This window comes from Siphateles boraxobius, unplaced genomic scaffold (assembly GCF_051911475.1).
Source record: "Siphateles boraxobius isolate OS27281-9 unplaced genomic scaffold, OSU_SipBor_1 24, whole genome shotgun sequence".
NCBI classification, from domain to species: domain Eukaryota; kingdom Metazoa; phylum Chordata; class Actinopteri; order Cypriniformes; family Leuciscidae; genus Siphateles; species Siphateles boraxobius.
This window is the reverse complement of record NW_027508855.1, coordinates 12,510,110-12,528,720: the sequence shown is the minus strand read 5'-3', so window position 1 is coordinate 12,528,720 and position 18,611 is coordinate 12,510,110. Positions and strand designations below refer to the sequence as shown.

At 38.6% G+C, this 18,611-nt stretch overlaps 1 protein-coding gene across 33 annotated transcripts in view; it reads left to right on the top strand.

Moving 5' to 3' along the window:
- The window catches only part of fbrsl1 (fibrosin-like 1), a 322,164-nt gene that overhangs the window by 99,068 nt on the left and 204,485 nt on the right, over positions 1-18,611 (top strand). For all 33 annotated transcript variants that reach the window (XM_077241506.1, XM_077241496.1, XM_077241514.1 and 30 more), the window contains exon 3: positions 9,787-9,879. In XM_077241506.1, the coding sequence (XP_077097621.1) occupies positions 9,787-9,879 (93 nt within the window). The remainder of the gene's footprint in view (positions 1-9,786; positions 9,880-18,611) is intronic.

The following is an 18,611-nucleotide window of genomic DNA, read 5'->3' as shown; positions in this document are numbered from 1 at the left end:
TTTTCTGTACTCTCCAATCAATAATCGTGAACCATGATGACTGAACAACACAACAGCGGCATGTAAAATATTTTATTATAGATATGTATACATAGATCCCTTATAAGCGGCTTACCTATAGCGGCCCATTGAAACGGCTGCTAATGAGGAATCTATGTATTATGTCTATGGTTTCTACAAGCGGAAACCGAAGAGAGTGCGGATATTACGTCATTGATATGCGACAATGACCAGGGATGAGCCATTACTTAAAACTGTAATTTCTCTGGATTTACAAATCCTTGGGAACTTTTAGGGTTAATGTAAGTACACATTACACTGTGAAAGTGCTTTTTGAATAATTTATTACAAAAATATTACATATTGAGCCTTTAATAGAAAAGTCTTTAACACATTACCAGCCAAAAGTTTATGTTGTTAAAGTCCAGTGTATTTTGGATGGATTTTTACCTGTCACAGCTGGATTAATGCTTCACCATCACTGGTTCTAACAGACAGTGTTCTTAGCAGGTGTAGTATTATTATCTTGATGGAGCCAATTTACACCGCAGCCATTTTAACAGCTCACTCTTGTAGCAAGCAGTGTACATTACAAATGAACGCTGAAACGTTTGTTTAGCACCAGATGTTCCTGCACTAGCCTGGGGGCCTTTTTGTCTTTGTAAAGAATTTAAAGCTGAGATTTTGACTTGCAAATGAGCAAACCAAGTGGGCTGCATCACAAAGACACCTTATTTGAATTTGCCCCATTAGTTTTCATAACATCTTGCAAAACACGTTTCTTCTTTCAAGTTCAAGTTGAAAATTTTGTTACGAGTGAAGGTGTCTACTGCCACATTAGGAATGCTGACAAACAAACAAACCACTTTTTGTTGTGGGTAATCCGTGTATTCAAAAGCGTTTCTGTTTCGTTCTGCTTTCTTTCGTAATTGTACAGGGAGAGGTGCATCGTGGGAAGCAGCAGGGCCGCAGTGTATTTTAGGTAAACACTTGGGGCGACGTGGTCTAATTGCCCTCCAGGTGTCACATTTGTCTCTGTGTGTGTCGGTGTTGTGCATGTATTTCGGTATATTGGTTAGGCCCCGGTGCCCCTCGAGACAGTTGGTGGCAGAGACGAGGAGAGCTCATGTTTAAGCCCATGTGTCATATCTGTGCTTCAGTCTCCAAGGCATATGGCTTGGGAGTAGAAAATAGGACTGGGGCATACAGACAGACAGACAGACAGGCCCATAGGGACCACTGATCTACCCCTTTCATTAACCCATGGGCCCCGAGGGACCCGGGGTCAGTGGGTAAAGACACCACTGAACATGATATAAGGCCATATGGGGCCCTGCCTTTCAAAAATACTTAGTATGTGCAAATCTGTTTTGTCAAAGGAAAAAGGGCAGCTCTGATTGGTTGGGGCCAGTCGTCATGCTCCAATCACTGATCCTAGTGCTGAAATGTGACGTGCATCAGACTTTTCTACTAATGTTTTTGAAAATAAGAACTTCTTATAATGTATTGTTGTAATTCAAAGACTATTTTTCTATGCAACAAAGCTAAAACATTCCTTTAAATGTCTATGGACTGTGTGTGAACATCTATTTTGGGTAACACTTTACAAAAAGGTTCCATATGCTAATAATAGTTAAAGGGATAGTCCAACCAAAAATTACATTTGTCATAATTTTCTTACCCTCATGTTGTTCCAAACCTGTATGACTTTCTTTCTTCTATGGAACACAAATGAGGATATTTTAAAGAATGTTGGTAACCAAACAGTTTATTTTCCTTTTGACTTCCATTGTATAGACAAACAATGCAATAGAAGCCAATGGGAACCAAAACAGTTTGCATTCTTCAACATTCTTCAAAATATATGTGTATGTGTTCAGCAGAACAAAGAAACGCATACATGTTTGAAACAACATGAAGGTGACTAAATGATGACAGAATAAAAAAAAAATTGTGGATTATCCCTTTTAATAGCTTGCAATAGCTAACATGAAATAACAGTTAAAAAAAGTTTTTTAGTATGGATAATGTTATTTTGCATTAGTTTCAACATATTGCAATGCAATTTTAACATTTCAAGTTGTATAAATTTAATGTTAATTGAATTACAAGTGAACAGTAGTGTATAGCCAGAGTAGGCATAATTTAATCAGGATTTTATGCTGCATTACGTCTTTGCACTGAATTTTGAGCAGTAATAAAAGCAGCTTTAATATGGTTGCCTCAAGACAAATAAATGCTGTAAAAAATAATAATAATGATACTCTAATGCATGGAGTAATGTCAACTAATTGAACCTAATTTTAATGTTAACTTATTTTTGTAATATATTTTCTAGGTGCTACCAAAGCTACTTAAGTGTCCATCTTTGGGACACATGTTTTTCATAGTTCAGTCAATTCCTGATAGACAAAAACACGTTCTTTCAATAAAAAAGTCAATTTTTTCAATTGAATGTCCTTTCTCACTCTGATATGTGTTTACATAATTCAAGTAAAATGAGTTGGGAATGTTGGCAATCTGTTCTTGAATGTGTGACTATTGCTATTATTATGGTGCTTTTCCACTACACAGTACCAGCTCAACTCGACTTGCTTTTGTTTGGTTTTCCACTGTGTAAAAGTTGTACCTGTACCTGCTTTCGGGTACTTTTTTTCGTATCACCTTCAGCAAGGTTCTGAGCGAGCTGAGGCGATACTAAAATGTGACGTGAAAACACTGCAGACTGCTGATTGGTCAGAGAGAATCGTCACTATTCACCGCATCATCATTGCACGTGCCAGACGAGCTGTTTTTTTCAGCAGTGTTTCGTTTTGCTGCCCTCAGCCTCTCCTGAAACAACGTTTGTCTTCTTGCTGTGAGAAACAGCCACATCCCGAGGATCAAAAACAGCATACACTCGATTTCCTCCATTGTCCTGTGTGTGTGTGGGTAGCGATTGTGTGTCGCGTAGAAGATTACGTCACGGCAGTTTCCTGTGGCGTTGCTATGACGACCAGGTACTATTGTGGAGGTACTATCTGTAATGGAAAACGGAGCGAAAAGCGAGCCAAGTCGAGTTGTACTGGTTATGGAAAAGCGCCATTAGCTTTATGTTAGTGTGTGTCAACCGATTCAAGGCATTATTATTCGCACATACAGTATTTATTTAACAGCCTGACTTTAATGAACTTTTGCTTTAGTTTGCTTTGATTCCATCTAGTGATTTCCACTCGCAGCTCAATGCAAAGTTTTGTATTTTGCCCTCTAGGGTGAACGAGTACGCAAATAGCTCACCGTAGAACCGGCATTTGTGTAAATTTGCCTCTGTGCAACCCCCATCTTACTGGAAAGCATTGATGCATGTTGGGGTTTTGAGCCTTGTGTAATACATTTGGCCACAAAATGTGGGCATCAATCACACTGAGCTATGAACAATGCACAGTGATGATAGACCTTTAATGGATAGTCTGGGACTCATTGTAATAAAAGCAGGAATCCATTTAGTGTATATAGCGCTGTGTCCTTGGGATGCAGTCCAGCCCAAAAGAGTTGTTTAGGTTAGTGTGACCGAGAAGGAGGGCACATGGTGATGAGATTATAAAGATGGTTGGTTGATGATATCATCACAAACAAACTAACTGGAATACTTGATTCTGATTGGACAATCATAGCCATTCCGTGAACAAATATTTTTGTATAATGAGCACTAAACTGTATAACTGACTGTTGTCATATGCAGGCAACTTCCTACCAGTGCTGTTTTTATATACTATTATAGTATTGATTAATATTTTTACTTGGCTTTTATTTTCAGTTTAGTTTTAGTACTTTAACCTATTTATTTCAGTTAGTTGCAGTGAGTTTTTTTAAAATATTCTAATCTAATCTAATATTAATATTTTAGTTCAGCTTCATTTAAATTGCAATTTTATTTAACAATAACAAGACTGCTTCCTCCGTAGCTGTGGTAGTCCCATGCTTTTTGTATCTATTTTTGTGTTTGCAAAAATTCACCCCCAAACTATATGAAAATTAAAAATGTTGATTTGTTATTTTGTAACGTTGTTGAATTTTTTTGGAACATCTAAGTGGCTGCAGTTATCAGCCAAGCTAGTAACCTCAAAATGGCTAAATATTGGGTGATCATTGCTTATATAACTATTCATTCACTATTTAGCTTGTATGACCCATACATTACAGTTTAAAAGTTGTCAGTCATTTGATTTATTTAATTATTTATGTATTTTACTAAATTAATACTTTCATTCAGCAAGATCAAAACTGATCAAAAGTGTCAGCAAAGACATTTATAGTTTTACAAAAGATTTATTTCACATATAAATACCGTTCTTTTTAACTTTATATTTATCAAAGAATCCTGTGAAAATGTATCACGGCAAAGCTATTTTCAACACTGATAATGAATGTAATATAATGTAAGAAATGTTTCTTTAGCACTAAATCAGGATTTTAGAATGTTTTTTGAAGGATCATGTGATGCCGCTGAAATCTTCTTCATAATAAATTACATTTTAAATTATATTATAAGAGAAAACATTTAATTTAAATTGTAATAATAATTTACACTATATCTATTTTACTGTATTTTTGATCAGAGAAATGCCGCCTTGGTGAGACTTTTTTTAAAAACTAAAGAATCTTACTGACCCCAAAATATTGAACGGTATTGTATGAGCACTATTCTACAGTAATTGCTACGTCATGGCTCTGAACACTTTTGAATAAATTATTTAAAATGTTCTTTGAGTCCGTGTTACTGTTCTAAAAGAAGAGACAGGTGGCGCTATTCTGTGGCAGAAAACAAAGCCTTAAATCTCCCATACTCCCGCCCTTTCCTCCCTCACTCAGTCTGCCTCTCTCTGAGCAGCTGCCTCTGCTGAGACAGGAGCAAATGAGAGCAGATGAATCCATTTGGCCCCTGGCCCTGTTGTGGCCCTGCCATGCTCCGAGCGCCCTGTTCTGCTCTGGGGCAGCTCGGGGATAATGAGCCCGGAGATTGAGCCTCTGTAGAAGTGCCACTGTCGCCCGCCCATTTCTCTCTCTCTCTCTCTCTCTCTCTCTCTCTCTCTCTCTCTCTCTCTCTCTCTCTCTCTCTCTCTCTCTCTCTCTCTCTTTCTCTCTCTCTCTCTCTCTCCTTCTCCCTCTCCCTCTCTCTCTCTCTCTCTCTCTCTCTCTCTCTCTCTCTCTCCCTGTGTGCCTCTTGTCTCGTTCCCTCTTTGTCTCTCTTTCACTCTCGCTTTGGGTTAATAGAGGTGAGGTTCCTCTAGTGCGGGACACTTTTTCCAGCAAATTAGGGGAAGGATCTGTGCCCTCTGTTATGCTCGCCCAGCCCGCCCCTTGCCACTAGCAACGGAGAGCTTTCATCCGAACAGGGAATGTGGTGGGTTTTAGACTTGGGTGGGGGTAATGAGGACTGACAGGGCTTGATTCCTGAGCAGGGATTGAGAGAAAACAGCTGACAGGTGAAGACGAGGGTGAGAGAGGGCCAGTGCGGCTGAGATAAAGTACGAGTGAGAAGAGATGGAATGGAAGGAGGGAGAGAACAAGGGCGAGGCGGAGGTGAAATTCTCGTGCTAATGGAGGTGGGACTTGTGGCGGCTCAGGGGCTCTTGGCTGGAGACGGCAGACCCTTTGAGGTTAGACAGGATCAAAAGAGCAGAATAACAAAACAGAGAGACTTCACCCCAGCACGCCTGCCCGCCGCTCCTCCCTTCAGGGCAGGGACTCAGTAGCGTGTAGGAGAGGGGTTTTACCATAACAACCCGGCACAGATCTGTTCATGGACTCTACTCGCCTTTTCATTCTTGTTAGTGTCTTTTTCTGTCTGGTTTCATGTCATTTTGCTCTACAGTTCCTCTTCCTTTGGTGTAATACATCCTTTGGTGTAATATTCTATTTCTTGCTTGTAGCTAGGCTAGCCAGTGTAAGCCCCTGATATTGTCTAGACATAATTAAAACACTTAAGGGCCTTTTAAACTATTTAAGTGTATGGAAATTTGAAGGGGGATTTCACTAAACCTTCACTTGCTATCGGGTTTATCGCAAATACGAGTTTTCTGACCTGAAAACTGGACCATTGGACCTGAACTCCCTCTCAAGTCGTATTTACCATTGGGAACCTTGGGCATGATTTTGAAACCCAAGTTGGACATGCCGTGAACTTTGAACATGTTGGGAGGGGAGAACAATTGCTGCTGTGACTAGTATTCTTTCTTAGTTTTTCCCACAATAGCTACATCACCTTGTATTGTTGTTAAAGTAGTGCATATTTACATAAATTAATAATCATTTGAAACGTATTATAAATATATAAATAGCCTATATTTGACCGAAATTCCAGAATAGATAGTGCAGTGAATGTTTAAATGGTCATTGAATGGGACTCTAAATTTCATTTTGGCTTTAATAAGATTTTTCCAATAAATAGGCAAGAATAAACCTGGTGTCCTCCATTATTCCTGTTCTTTCCGACAATATAGCTCTTGAACGCGACGAGCTGGTAATCACATCTTTAGAAGTGGGAAGTTGGAAATTTCCGATAGCACGTGGAGCCAGCATTAGTCTCATTCACACCATGAATGATAACTATATTAGCCTCCAGACCAACAGATGATAACATTCCGTCAGTCATGTTGTCTGCAGCTTTAAATGATCGGGCTCTTTAAAGTCGGCTGCCAATGTTGTTATTGTTCATCAGCTGGATTTTTTTTTTTCTGAAAGTGATTCCATCAATGTCATTCCTCTGTGTTATTGTTATAGCTATGGACTGACTTGTTTTCATAGAATTTAAACGATTATTATTATTTTTTTATTTTTTTTTATAATTATTGTTATATTTATTGAATTGAACAGCTCTTTAGTGTTCTTTTTAGACAAAATTAAAACTATTTTAAACATGTTAAGAGTATGGAAACTTAAGGGGTGAATTCACTTTCGCTTGCTGGATGCTAACGCAAAAGTCTTATTCACTAGCCATCCGCAACAAAAGTATAATCGATCACTAAACCCGCTGAATGTCTGATCATTATAAATGTCTCCACTGTTAAACATTTATAGGTTGATCTCCTCCACATTAACGCTGACTCATCGAACAAATGTGTTTGCGCTAATCATACAAAGGCTAACTTGAGTCCCAAACAATGTACTTTACTGTGTACTTGCACTATAAACTGTGTACTGCCATCTAGTGTTTGAATTATAGAAGTTTTGTAGTTGAAGGAAATGTTGTTTCAAACTCACATAATGTGATGTTTGCTTTAGTATGATTAGCTCTTTCCGCTACTTATGGAAACTATTGCTGTTGAGAGTATAAAGTGTCTAACTTCACTTCTTCCTATAGCCTGTACAACCTTTTGCTGTTGTAATACAACATATTTCAGAGTAAATCTGACTATTGTAGATTTGATTGGATTGTGACGTTACTGGTTAATATTGTTTTGCCACCCATGCAGCCAATACATTTTATAGCCAATTGAAGATTTTGTTATTGAAGATTGTTTTTTGTTTTCTTTAGAATAATGTGCTGTGATAAATTGGGTCCAATAAGACTAGGGTTGTTCATTATGTAAATATGATGATTTGAACATGTTGTTTTTGAATTTTCTACATATTTCAGACTTTTTTAGAGAGAAAAATGACAATGAGACTGTCGATAACAGATTCTTAGTCAGTGTGTTTGACCTTGTTCCTCTTCTAAAAAAGACATGAATCCGTAACTAGAAGAAAACACGTCTCTCAGGGGCAGACCTGCAAAACCTTCAACTATCTCCGTTGAGACATTGAGAATGCTAACCGAATAAAATCCATGTTTATTTGATGTAAGGTCTCACAAAATGCACAAAGTATATAAAATAAGTCCAAAATCAGGCTTCTGTTTCCCCATCAGAGGAAATGGTATTTTTGAAAACATTCATTTTCATATTGTCTTCTGTAAACAAATCAAAGTCAGGTTTTGGCACACCACACACAAAGACCCCTGCTTTTTTTTGCCTACTTTTACAAGTACACACACACAAGCAATTCTGTGATTCTCTAAGCAGCCCTGCCGATTACGTTGAGATAGCGGGATTGATTAGCTTGTCAGCTTTTCTGACAGAATCGAGCCCCTGTCTTGACTACGGCAAATTACTTTGACTTGATTAGGCCCACCTGCAGCTTTTTTTTGGAAATCCTCAACATAGTGCCAGCGTCGTGCCTAGGTCGCATCACTCCAGCGTTTTTCACTTCTGATCTCAACTGAATGGTAATTCATTGCGCCAATCATCCAGCGCTGGCACAGTTTTGTTCCAGCGCTGGCTCAGTATTGGCTCTGGTAATTAAATGGGGCTTGTGTGCGTCCGCTGGGAAGAAGGGATCGGGGAAACGATGACCAGGTGGTGGCAGAATGCAGGACCTGTCAGACTAGCTGATGACCATTTTAATTCTGCTCTGCCTGGGGCTATAATTGATATTTAGCAGAAAGGTTAATTGTAGCAGTGATCTGTTTAAATTAGAGTAGAGATCTGGAGACTGGGGCCAAGACCTTGCAAGCCACATGGGACACACACACACAAGAGTTGCTGGAGTAATACACACACATTCTCACATAACATACTTGCATATATTGTATAAAACTGAGATATACAGCATTCTATCTGTACTGATTTACATTTGTTGTACTTTTGAAGATGTCTTAAGATCAGGTTTAGCTAACTTATGGAGACAAAACATTGCTAAACAAACACACTTGCACATACTCTCATAGATTTTAAACATATATTGATGTACACATGCTTATCTGTTCAATATTAGATTTGTGCACTTGAATTCTTTCATGTGAGCTAAAGTAATGATAGCCTTTAGAAAAAATACAGATCTATCTCTATAGCGAGCCTGTGAGGAATAGACTTACAGTGTTTTCAATGGCATCCGCTGTAAAAAGCTGCATTAAGCTCCTAGCTTTCCATAGCTCATGTTGTCTGGAATTTTTTGTCTACTGAAATGTCTTGGAAAGTTATTTTTACAGTGTTTCGTCAGCAGAACAATCCAAAAACATGTTAAATAACTACAACCCACTGAAGAGATGCATGTCTATCCCTCACAGCCTCACTTTGATTCCTTTTAAAAATAAAAGATGGCATTGCTGTGAATAAGGTGTTATTGCATCATTTCACATGTATGCTTATCTGCAGATTGCCATCTAAACCAGGTACAAGGTCAGTGAATGTCATTTTCAAGTGAGCTCTGGTCCTTTTGCATACATTCAAATCAGTGGGTCTTCAAATGCAGGTCAAACAGGGACTCTTAAGAGCGTTCCTAAGCTTTTCCATCAATCTCATCGCAAGAGCTCATAAAGCTGCCTACATTTCACTGTTTCAGCAAAAAAAAAAAAAAAACACCTCCTTCATCTGCCCTCCATTCAAACATTGGGTTTCCCTTGGGTTTTCACGGGCTAATGCTCTGAGTGCACCGGATAACAGTAGTAAGGCAACAGTGCCCTGGTTCTAGACACCTCTTCGGAAGCAGGGCCTAAAATTTCCAAAGCAAACAGACAAAATAATCACCTTTCAGATTGCTTAGTTGACAGTCGATTGGAATATTGTGTTTCTTTGAAGTCTTTGTGTTGTCTCAGTGTCCTGTCCACCAAAGACTTGTTTCGCTAAGAGAACATGGCTCTACTTGAGGATACAAGACTGCATCATTTTACAGTGGTTTCTTGATCAGCTGTTTTCATAAGGGCTACAACAGCCAAATAAAGCTTTGTCCTAATTCTAAAGTGTCATTTTTCTTCTTTCCTGTCTCTAGTCTCTGAGTCTTCTGAGCCAGGCTGGGAGGAAAATGGAGGAGACGGAGGTGAAAACAGCACCCAGGAGCAGCTCTAAAGATCGACTCAGTGAGGTAAGCACAATGAAGTGTGTCATTATGACGTCGATAAACATGACAACCAATAGGAAAGGTCCATTTTGCCTTTACCAGCCAAGTTCTTACATGTGTATAGAAAAGGTTTTCAAGCAAAATGCCTGTTGAATACATAACAGGTGCGTACGCACATGCATTTCTCTGTCTTGCAGCCATTTGTCTCTTGCAGCCATTTTTCACTCGCAGCAAACATATTGCTTTCCTTAAAGATATGCGCTCTCCTGTGTGTTATTTTCAAAACCAGCGGAAATGCAATAAATATCTCATATGGGCTTATACTCAACATAATCAGCTGCATTTTTAATCTAATTAAAATTAAATTTTAATCGTATTTTTTAAAATTTATTCTCTGATATATCTGTTTTATATTTTGTTCTAAATTAAAAAATGGGGCAAATGTATAAATTTTAAAATCATTTCTGCAATAAACTCTTTGAAAACAGGTTTTCTGGTCAGATATATGCATATGTACGGTTACACTCAAAGAAGAATACCTCTCGTTCATCTAATGGAGTGTTTTTTTTTGGTAAGAAACTAGGATTCCCACAGTATTGAAAAATCTGGATACATCCTAATGTTAAAAGTGTGATGATATCTTACATAAAAATAAATTGCTTGTATACTGTTATAAAAATGTAAAAAAAAGATATGAAAAGAAATTTTGAGCAAATATTTCCTTTTAAATCCTTATCCAGTAAATCAAGCCTTCTAATATTGTTGTGGACTTTGGAGTCAAAAAGGTTGAGAGCCACTGATCTAATTGTTGTTTTGGTAGGCGACTCTTGTTTCAGAAGCAGTTAGCTTGTGTTAACTCACGGTCAGCTAGGACCATTTCCCTCACCAGTGTCTTTGTAGAAAAGAATCCCCAGAATCTAGCTGGTGCCGTTTCTGAGTAATGCAGAGCAATATCGAAGAGGAAAAAATAGTGGTAGGGTTTCGGTTGGTGCTTGAAAGAAGAAATAATGTGATTGAGAGAGGGGTAATGAGAATTTGTGTCTAATTCCCCCGAGACTAGCTGAATACGCGTCCCTAACTCACGCCTGTCAAACGCGTGTCCGAAATCCCCTGTAAATTCATTCGGATGGATCCGTAATACGGCGACGGCGAGGCAGCGCGCCTCAGCGAGCCGAGGATGAAGGGAGGAGAAGATGATGAAAAGAATAAAATGTTTTTAATGAAGAGATTAAATGTGATGCTTAGGTTGTTAAGGATTCGGAGGGGAAATTTCTGTCTTCGCTTTCCCCCTCCCACCCTTCATCGCCATCATTTATGAATTTGTGCAAAAGGCTGTTTTTCATGAAAAAGTCAGAGAGGGAGAGCGAGGAAGAGCGAGAAACGAGCTCGAGGCAGATAAAAGCGTGATCCAGGCTGACAGTTTTGACAGCAAAAAGCGACAGAACAACGGGCAGACAGAGAGAGGGAGGGAGGGCTGAAAGACTGCAGAAAATTGCAGACTGTAATGGCTGACAGTGCCAGATATGACATTTCCCTCTAATCTCCTGCCAAAGGAATGGTGCTAAAATGCAGAGCGCCATATCCATGTCATCTGTAGGCCTATCTGTCCATCTCGGAGCGAGGGAAAGACACAAGACAGCAAGAGATCTGCGTAGCCCATTCGGTTGCGTCCCGCCGCACGAGGCCCGGACGCCACGCTAACGCTAGCTTTGTAAACAGGATCATCTTTCATCACTGTCACATTGTTAAATGGTGTAAAAAATTTTCCCTTGTGATTCGCCATACATGCTAATTTTCTTTGCATACCAAATGCGCTTTTCATACCCACTTCAAAGACGCTTAGGCGTGTGCGCCGCTAGCTAACGATCCCTGCGCTTCAGAGGCGGATAAAACTGGCTTTCTTTTTTGTCGTTGGAGTGTCAGAAGGAAATGGAAACAAACGAGGGGGATGGCGTTGTCTCAAAGAACCGGGGGCAGGCGCAGGGTAATTTAAAAAACAGCCTATGTGGGGGCTTGCCACTTTAGCGGTGCGTGCATTTGCTAAGATCCTATTTCAACGCAACACATCCACATGCTTAGCATGGCTTTGGCTCTTTTGAAAACTTTACAGAAACAGTGCGTTACTGTTAAGAATTAATGAGTATAGTCTGACAAGACTTTCTTTAATTTGACTTGAGTGAAAACAAGGCAGTGAAAATATTGAAGTAGAGTATATTCAGTTTGTCATACTGTCTTAGGCTACATTCACATCACAGCTGAATATGGCTCAGATTATTTCTTGTTTTTTGTGAAACAGATCTGGGTTTTGGATGTTAGTCTGTACAGCCAAAATATCACTGAACATTTCTGACATTTCAACTGACATTTTCAATTCTGATCTGGGCCACTATCAGATGTTAAACAAATCAGAGTCGTATCTGATGTTGTTTTAGTGTGACCTTGATTTGAATATATCTGACTGTTTACATTAGTCACACTCAACATTTATGAATTGCATACTTAATTTACACCGTATAATATGTTAATGTGTTCACAAAGAAAATGAAAAAATGACATTAATCACAGGTCACATTAGACTTCCGCATTGCCGTCAAAATTCCATCATATTATTTTATTACCTGTCATTTTAATTTTCATATTTTAATGATAATAAACCATTTAATAGGCTCTGGTTTTGTTCACATATTCATTTTTATTCACAAACTTACAGGACAAGCATATAGGCTAGATTATGCATTTATTTATTTATGAGAAAATTGAACAGAGACTGCATTACTTTTCAGGTTTTTACCATAAATGTTTGTCATGTAAGTCGCAATAAGCTTTGTTACTTTTGATTTGCAACAAAGTCTTAGCTTTCAAAGTCTGTCCATTTTATCACAAAATTCCAACAATAAAAACCATTTTGGCGCTCTTCTCGCCACCAAGTGGACAGAGGTGATACTTACATCTACAAGATACAATCATCCCCAGTGTCAAAATGACGGACGACAGATTTTTATGTCACTGCTAAATATATATACTGTTATATGACTTGAGTGACCCCTCCACTACCTTGTAATCTTGCAGATGCAGTGTCCCTTTCTATTAGTGTCTATTTTGTTAGCTTTTTTATTTATTTAGTCTTAGTCCTGTGTCAAATGTAGTTTTTAGTTATCATATTTCGTCAACCATGCCCTGTATTTTAGTCTAGTTTTGTCAATGAAAACTTAGTCACATTTTTGTCTTGCTGCATAATGATTAAATTGATAATCCCAATTGTTTTGCTCAAAATTATAATCAAAACGATTATTGTCATTTGAGAAATTCATCAGAATTATTGCACTTTCACCTATAAACACAAATCAAGAGAATATCAACCCATACACATGGTGTATTTTACCTCATCTAGTATCCTGATTTATTATAGGCTATTTATCATATAGGCCTGGTAAAAGAAGAATCTTCTCTCAAAAATTAAAACAGTGAAATTCCTGGTAATCCAATAAATCCAAATTACTTTCATGTTTTTCTATTAAAAAAACGCAACAAAGACTTTGTCATACAGAGCTGTATAAATGCAGTTATTCAGCAACCACAAACAATAGGCTATAGTCGAGATCCATGTTTGGCTTTATTGCAGTTCATCACTGAGAAGGTTTGATCGCAGATTATTCGCAGCAAACAGCGCAATCTGAACTCAGACCGACTGAATAACATTTTCATTTAAGCTGAAAATCTCAAATGGAGATCGCTAAACTGCAGTTTACTTGTTTGTGTTTTCAGATCATCCGCACTTCTTCAGCTGTGTAGAGAGAGTGCATGCACATGGTTACCAGATTAGCCTACAAATATTAAGTAAAACACTGGGTAGTAAACGTGTTCTTTCAACAGAAAAGCTCTGATTGGGGGATTTAAATTGTTGAAATCTGGCAACCGCAAGCATGAATGTTCGTAGCGGCTTGTTAAAAACAGTCTGTCGTCTCTTTTTTCTTTTCTTACTTTTCTCTTTCCCATTTTAACTACATTTAGACGTGCCTATCGTTGCCTACCTCAACGATATTGCATGTTTATTTAGTCACAGTTAGTGTTTAATGACGTTGGCTTCGTCATGAAAAAAAGTCGTCAACGAACACTTTTCGTCACATTAACGAAATTAACGCCACATCCAGTTAATGGTTAGTTTCTTTGGGGTAGAGCGGAGGTGCGCTCACTCAGTTGGTTAGACTGCCACACAAAGAGGACAGTCATGCTTTTGCTCTGCGACATATTTTTCATATCACAACCACTTCACAGCCTTTTACGATTTTAGCTTATCGCTACGTTTCAAATCGCGTTTGCGATTCACCGTTCAGCCCTAATATATTGGGGGTGTAACGGTACATGTATTCATCCCAAAACGTCATGGTATGGATGTCACGATTTCGGTGAATACAGTCAGTTACAGGCGATCCACACTCTAATCCAGAAGTGGCCACGTAGAAATGCAGCACTGTTTGCTAACCACCACAACAGGAGGATAAGCAGAATAAGAACAGCGAATGTGTGAGTGACTTAAGCACTTAAAGGGGCATTCGGCAACTATTTCAACTTAATAATGCATCTTTCTGCGCTCAAGGACAAAGGAGAATACTTTGAAAGGCTCGTGGAAAATTAAGTATAGGAGGGTTGGGCTTAAGCTTTGAATGTTTAAATATATCTTAAGTGGACTAAATTTTATACTAATGCACAGCATGTTTATTAGAACTTATAAAGCACATATTAATGCCTTATTCTGCATGACTGTTGTCTGCATCCCTTAATCCTACTCGATAATATGCAGTAATTAGGTGTTAATAGTGAGAACTGAACCCTAATCTAAAGCGTGACCATTTTTCCTGTTGTACCAAACTCTTATCGAACCGTGACCTTAAAACCTAGGTACGTACCGAACTGTGACTTTAGTGTACCGTTACACCCCTAATATATACTATATTATTCTAAATGGTTGCTAGGGCATTGCTTAATGGTTGCTGTGGTATATTCTGGTCCCTAGATATAGCTTTGATTTTTTTCTTTCAATATACACTACTGTTCAAAATTTTGGCCAGTAAGATGTTTCCAAGATGGACACATTCAGTTGATCAAAATTTACAGTAAAGACATTTGTAATGTTACAAAGGATTTCTATTTCAAATAAATTATGTTCTTTTGAACTTCTATTCATCAAAAAATATCAGTTTTAATGTCGATAACCATAAGAAATGTTTCTTGAGCAGCAAATCAGAATATTGCAATTTTTGAAGGATCATGTGACACTGAAGACTGATGTAATGATTCTTAAAATTCAGCTATGCCATCACAAGAGTAAATGACATTTTAAAAGGTTAAAACAGTTATTTTAAAATTGTAAAATTTGACTGTATTTACTGTACTTTTGATCAAATGAAAGCAGATGTGGTGAGCCAGAGACATGTTTCAAAAACACCAGTTATTGAATTGTACTTTTGCCTCATTTGCATCACATTAAATATGCTATATCTAAACTGATTGTAGAAGCTTTTGTGTTTCCGAACAGCAAGGATGTTTTTGCGTTTGGGGTGGATCAGGCACGAAGGTACTGACACTGATAGTTTTGAACCCACCCACTATGTCATAGAAGCTGCCCACAGAGACCCGGCAACACCTACTGCGTCTCAGCCGTCTGTTCGCTCACTGGCTTCACGCTCCGTTGCTTCCCGATTGGCTTCTTATCATCCGCTGCCCTATCTTAACCAATAGTCTGGTCCGTAGCTAAACAATCCACCTCCTCGCACTTGTCACCAAATCTGCTGGAGCCCAAGAAGTGTAGAGAGAGGCAAGGGGGTGGGTGAAGGGGTTTGAGTAAGTGTGAAAATGGGCTTGGATTAAGAAGCAGGTTCACCCCCATTTCTTTTTAAAGAGGTTGTTTGGTTAACCCCAAAACAGCTGCCATCCTGCTCACCCTACCGCCCCGTTTCTCCCTCTTTCACATTTGCTTTTCTCTCATTCCCTCCCAGCCTGCATCTTAATCCTTTTTTGAAGTCCTAAGTGCTAGGCAAATCCATTGAGTGCTGCGTATAATGGCTTTTAAGGGAGCGTGTTTAGATGTGGCCCAGCCCCATGGCTTATGAACCGCGGATGGTGTAATGGATTTTTTCTCCTCTCTCTCTGCAGCACTAAATCCAATGTATTGTTCCTCATTATCATTTAAATAAGTCTCCCTTTCAACTCTGAATGTGGCAATGTGAATGAACCGGGGCATTGTAAGGCTAACTCTACAAATTTTTGGCCTCCCGGTGAGCCTCACTCGCTCTTCTTCGTACGTTACGCCTCCTCGCTTTTCTGTGAGAGAAAAAGAGAGAGGTTCTGGTAAAGTATTTGGGTCCTGCAGTGCCGCCTGTTCCGGGTTTTCTCAAGACCACTTCTCTAATTGCCACAGTGGGAGTTTGTGCTGAGTGTGAGAGAGAACAGAGGAACTGATGAGGGTTAAACCCCTGTAGCAGGTGTGTGTGTGTGTGACTGACTCCTGCGCAAGGACAAAATTGGTCTTGCGGAAAAGTCACCCCCTGAGACAGAAGCAGAAATTGCCAATCGCACAGAGGAAAGAGGCAAAAGAGGGGGGAAATGATAGGAGGTAGAGCAGGAGAGATTTGGAGATTGGTATTCAGGCCTAGTCTGTGGTGCTGGGATGTGGACGGTGCCTTCTAGTCTTACTAGAGAAGTCTGGAACAGGCTGCATTTCTCTCATTTAAGCTAGTGTGAGTTCTGCATCATGTGTCTACTTGTCGATCAAGGGTTGAGTTGTCTGTGGAATGTATTACTTTGGTTATTAAATGGTGGTTAAATTTCTTTCAGCTAATGTTGGGAGGTGACCTGGTTATTCAATAATCACTAAGCTTCATTATGATGATATTGTGATTCTGTAAGTTCAGTGTATTGCAATCTATTTGAGATATTGTGATTGTTTACTTGTTTCTCATTTGTCTAAATTATTGAAGTCTGTAAGATTCAAATGTACATCCTTGTAAATTAAACTTGCTCAGTTTGATTTTGTATTTTGATTTGATGGAAATATTTGACTTTTTTCTTTGGTCAAATGTTACATAATATTTTTTCTTGCACACACTTGCAATGAGTGAGGTTCTTTTTCCCCATCAAAAATATTAAAGTAAAAAATGTAAATACAGATTATAGTAATGTTAATAGGATTTTGGGGTGAAATATTGCAGTACTTTGAAATAAAATTTCCCCCACAAACCCTTAATTTGAACTATGTTTAAAGTCGTAATGAAAGAAACGGTTAATCGAAGAAAAAAATATATTGGACAGGGACTTGGTTCAATCCTGGATGGAGGCTGTGACAAAGGCGAAAGATGTAAATGTGAGATTTCAGTTGATTGTAATAAAGGGGTGTAGTTTAAGCAGACTAAATGATTGGAAAAGTCCTGCATATGTCCATTAAAAGGAAAATAGTTTTTTTGGGGGTTTTTTAAGGAATCCCTCGAAAGTAACTTATCTACTATTTCAGACTATGAGACATCATTGCAGACTGGCATCCTGACATCACGAGTGTCATGCTTTCTAACCTTAAATTCACTTTTTATTCTGCTTAGCGACATATAAACGTTTATATCAGTAGTCCCATATTCATAATTGTGTCCACACAGTCTGTTTACAATGTCTACCATTATATATATTGATATTGCAATGGTAGACATTTATGAATATGGGACTACTGAAATAGTCAATTTACCAATTTTAGGTGCAGGGCCTAAAGTTACCATTCACCAAATGTGAGTAAAAATCAATGTTGGCAAGTAGTTTAAACCATGTTAATCGGTAACATTTTTTTAAGAATTCCAACAATGAAATATTGTGAGAACGTGAACAAACGTTAACTAAAAAATATTCTTGAATGTCTTTCAAATAATTGATGTCACAACATTTTTCAAACCCAGTGAATATTTTATTTTGTTGCCTGTGGTTAGCCTAGCTGTCTGGCTTCAATGCACCAGTGATGGTAGAGCAACTGTCATACACTAAGAATGTCACCCTTTACCTGTAATGTAATCTGCAACCTTTGAGATTCTGATCTCTTAAACTACTGATGTTAACTATAGTTTTCAGAACAGTCGTGCTGTGTTCAAGAGGTGTGTAGATTGTTTAGATTGTTGAATTATTTCCCTCGTTTGACATGACGAAGTCTTAAACTACCTTCAGCACTCCATGTAACTTCTAGTTGTTGATGACTCACTCAGACAGCCCTGAACTGTTTGAAAGGCCCCTATATGAATCTGAATCTGAATCTGACAAGGAATCTGTCACAGAAAAATAAAATGCTTTCGTTCCCCCTCATTTACTATAAACAGACAAGGGCTGATGCAACAGCATGGAAAATGGATGCAAATGATGGGTGTCTTGGGTCTGATCTGAAATGTCATTTCCATTATGATGACAATCTATGACACACTTCTTGAAAATGATGTAACCTGGTGTGCAAGAACAATCTGACTGCTCTTTATTGCTAGTTAATGCCAGAATGTTTACTTGAATGCAGAGTACACAACTGAACTTAGCAATAGACTTATGCCTAGATTACACTACAGGATTTTAAGCCCGATTTGCAAGTTAACGAGCTCGCCGACAAGTCGTGCTGTAATCACGTGCAAATCTGCGGGTGATCCACGCTCGCCAATCTTTATGTGTGAAATACTAAAAAACGCATCAAAAACGCTCGCTGACACCTCGCCGACGCCTGACAGATATCTAGCATGCTA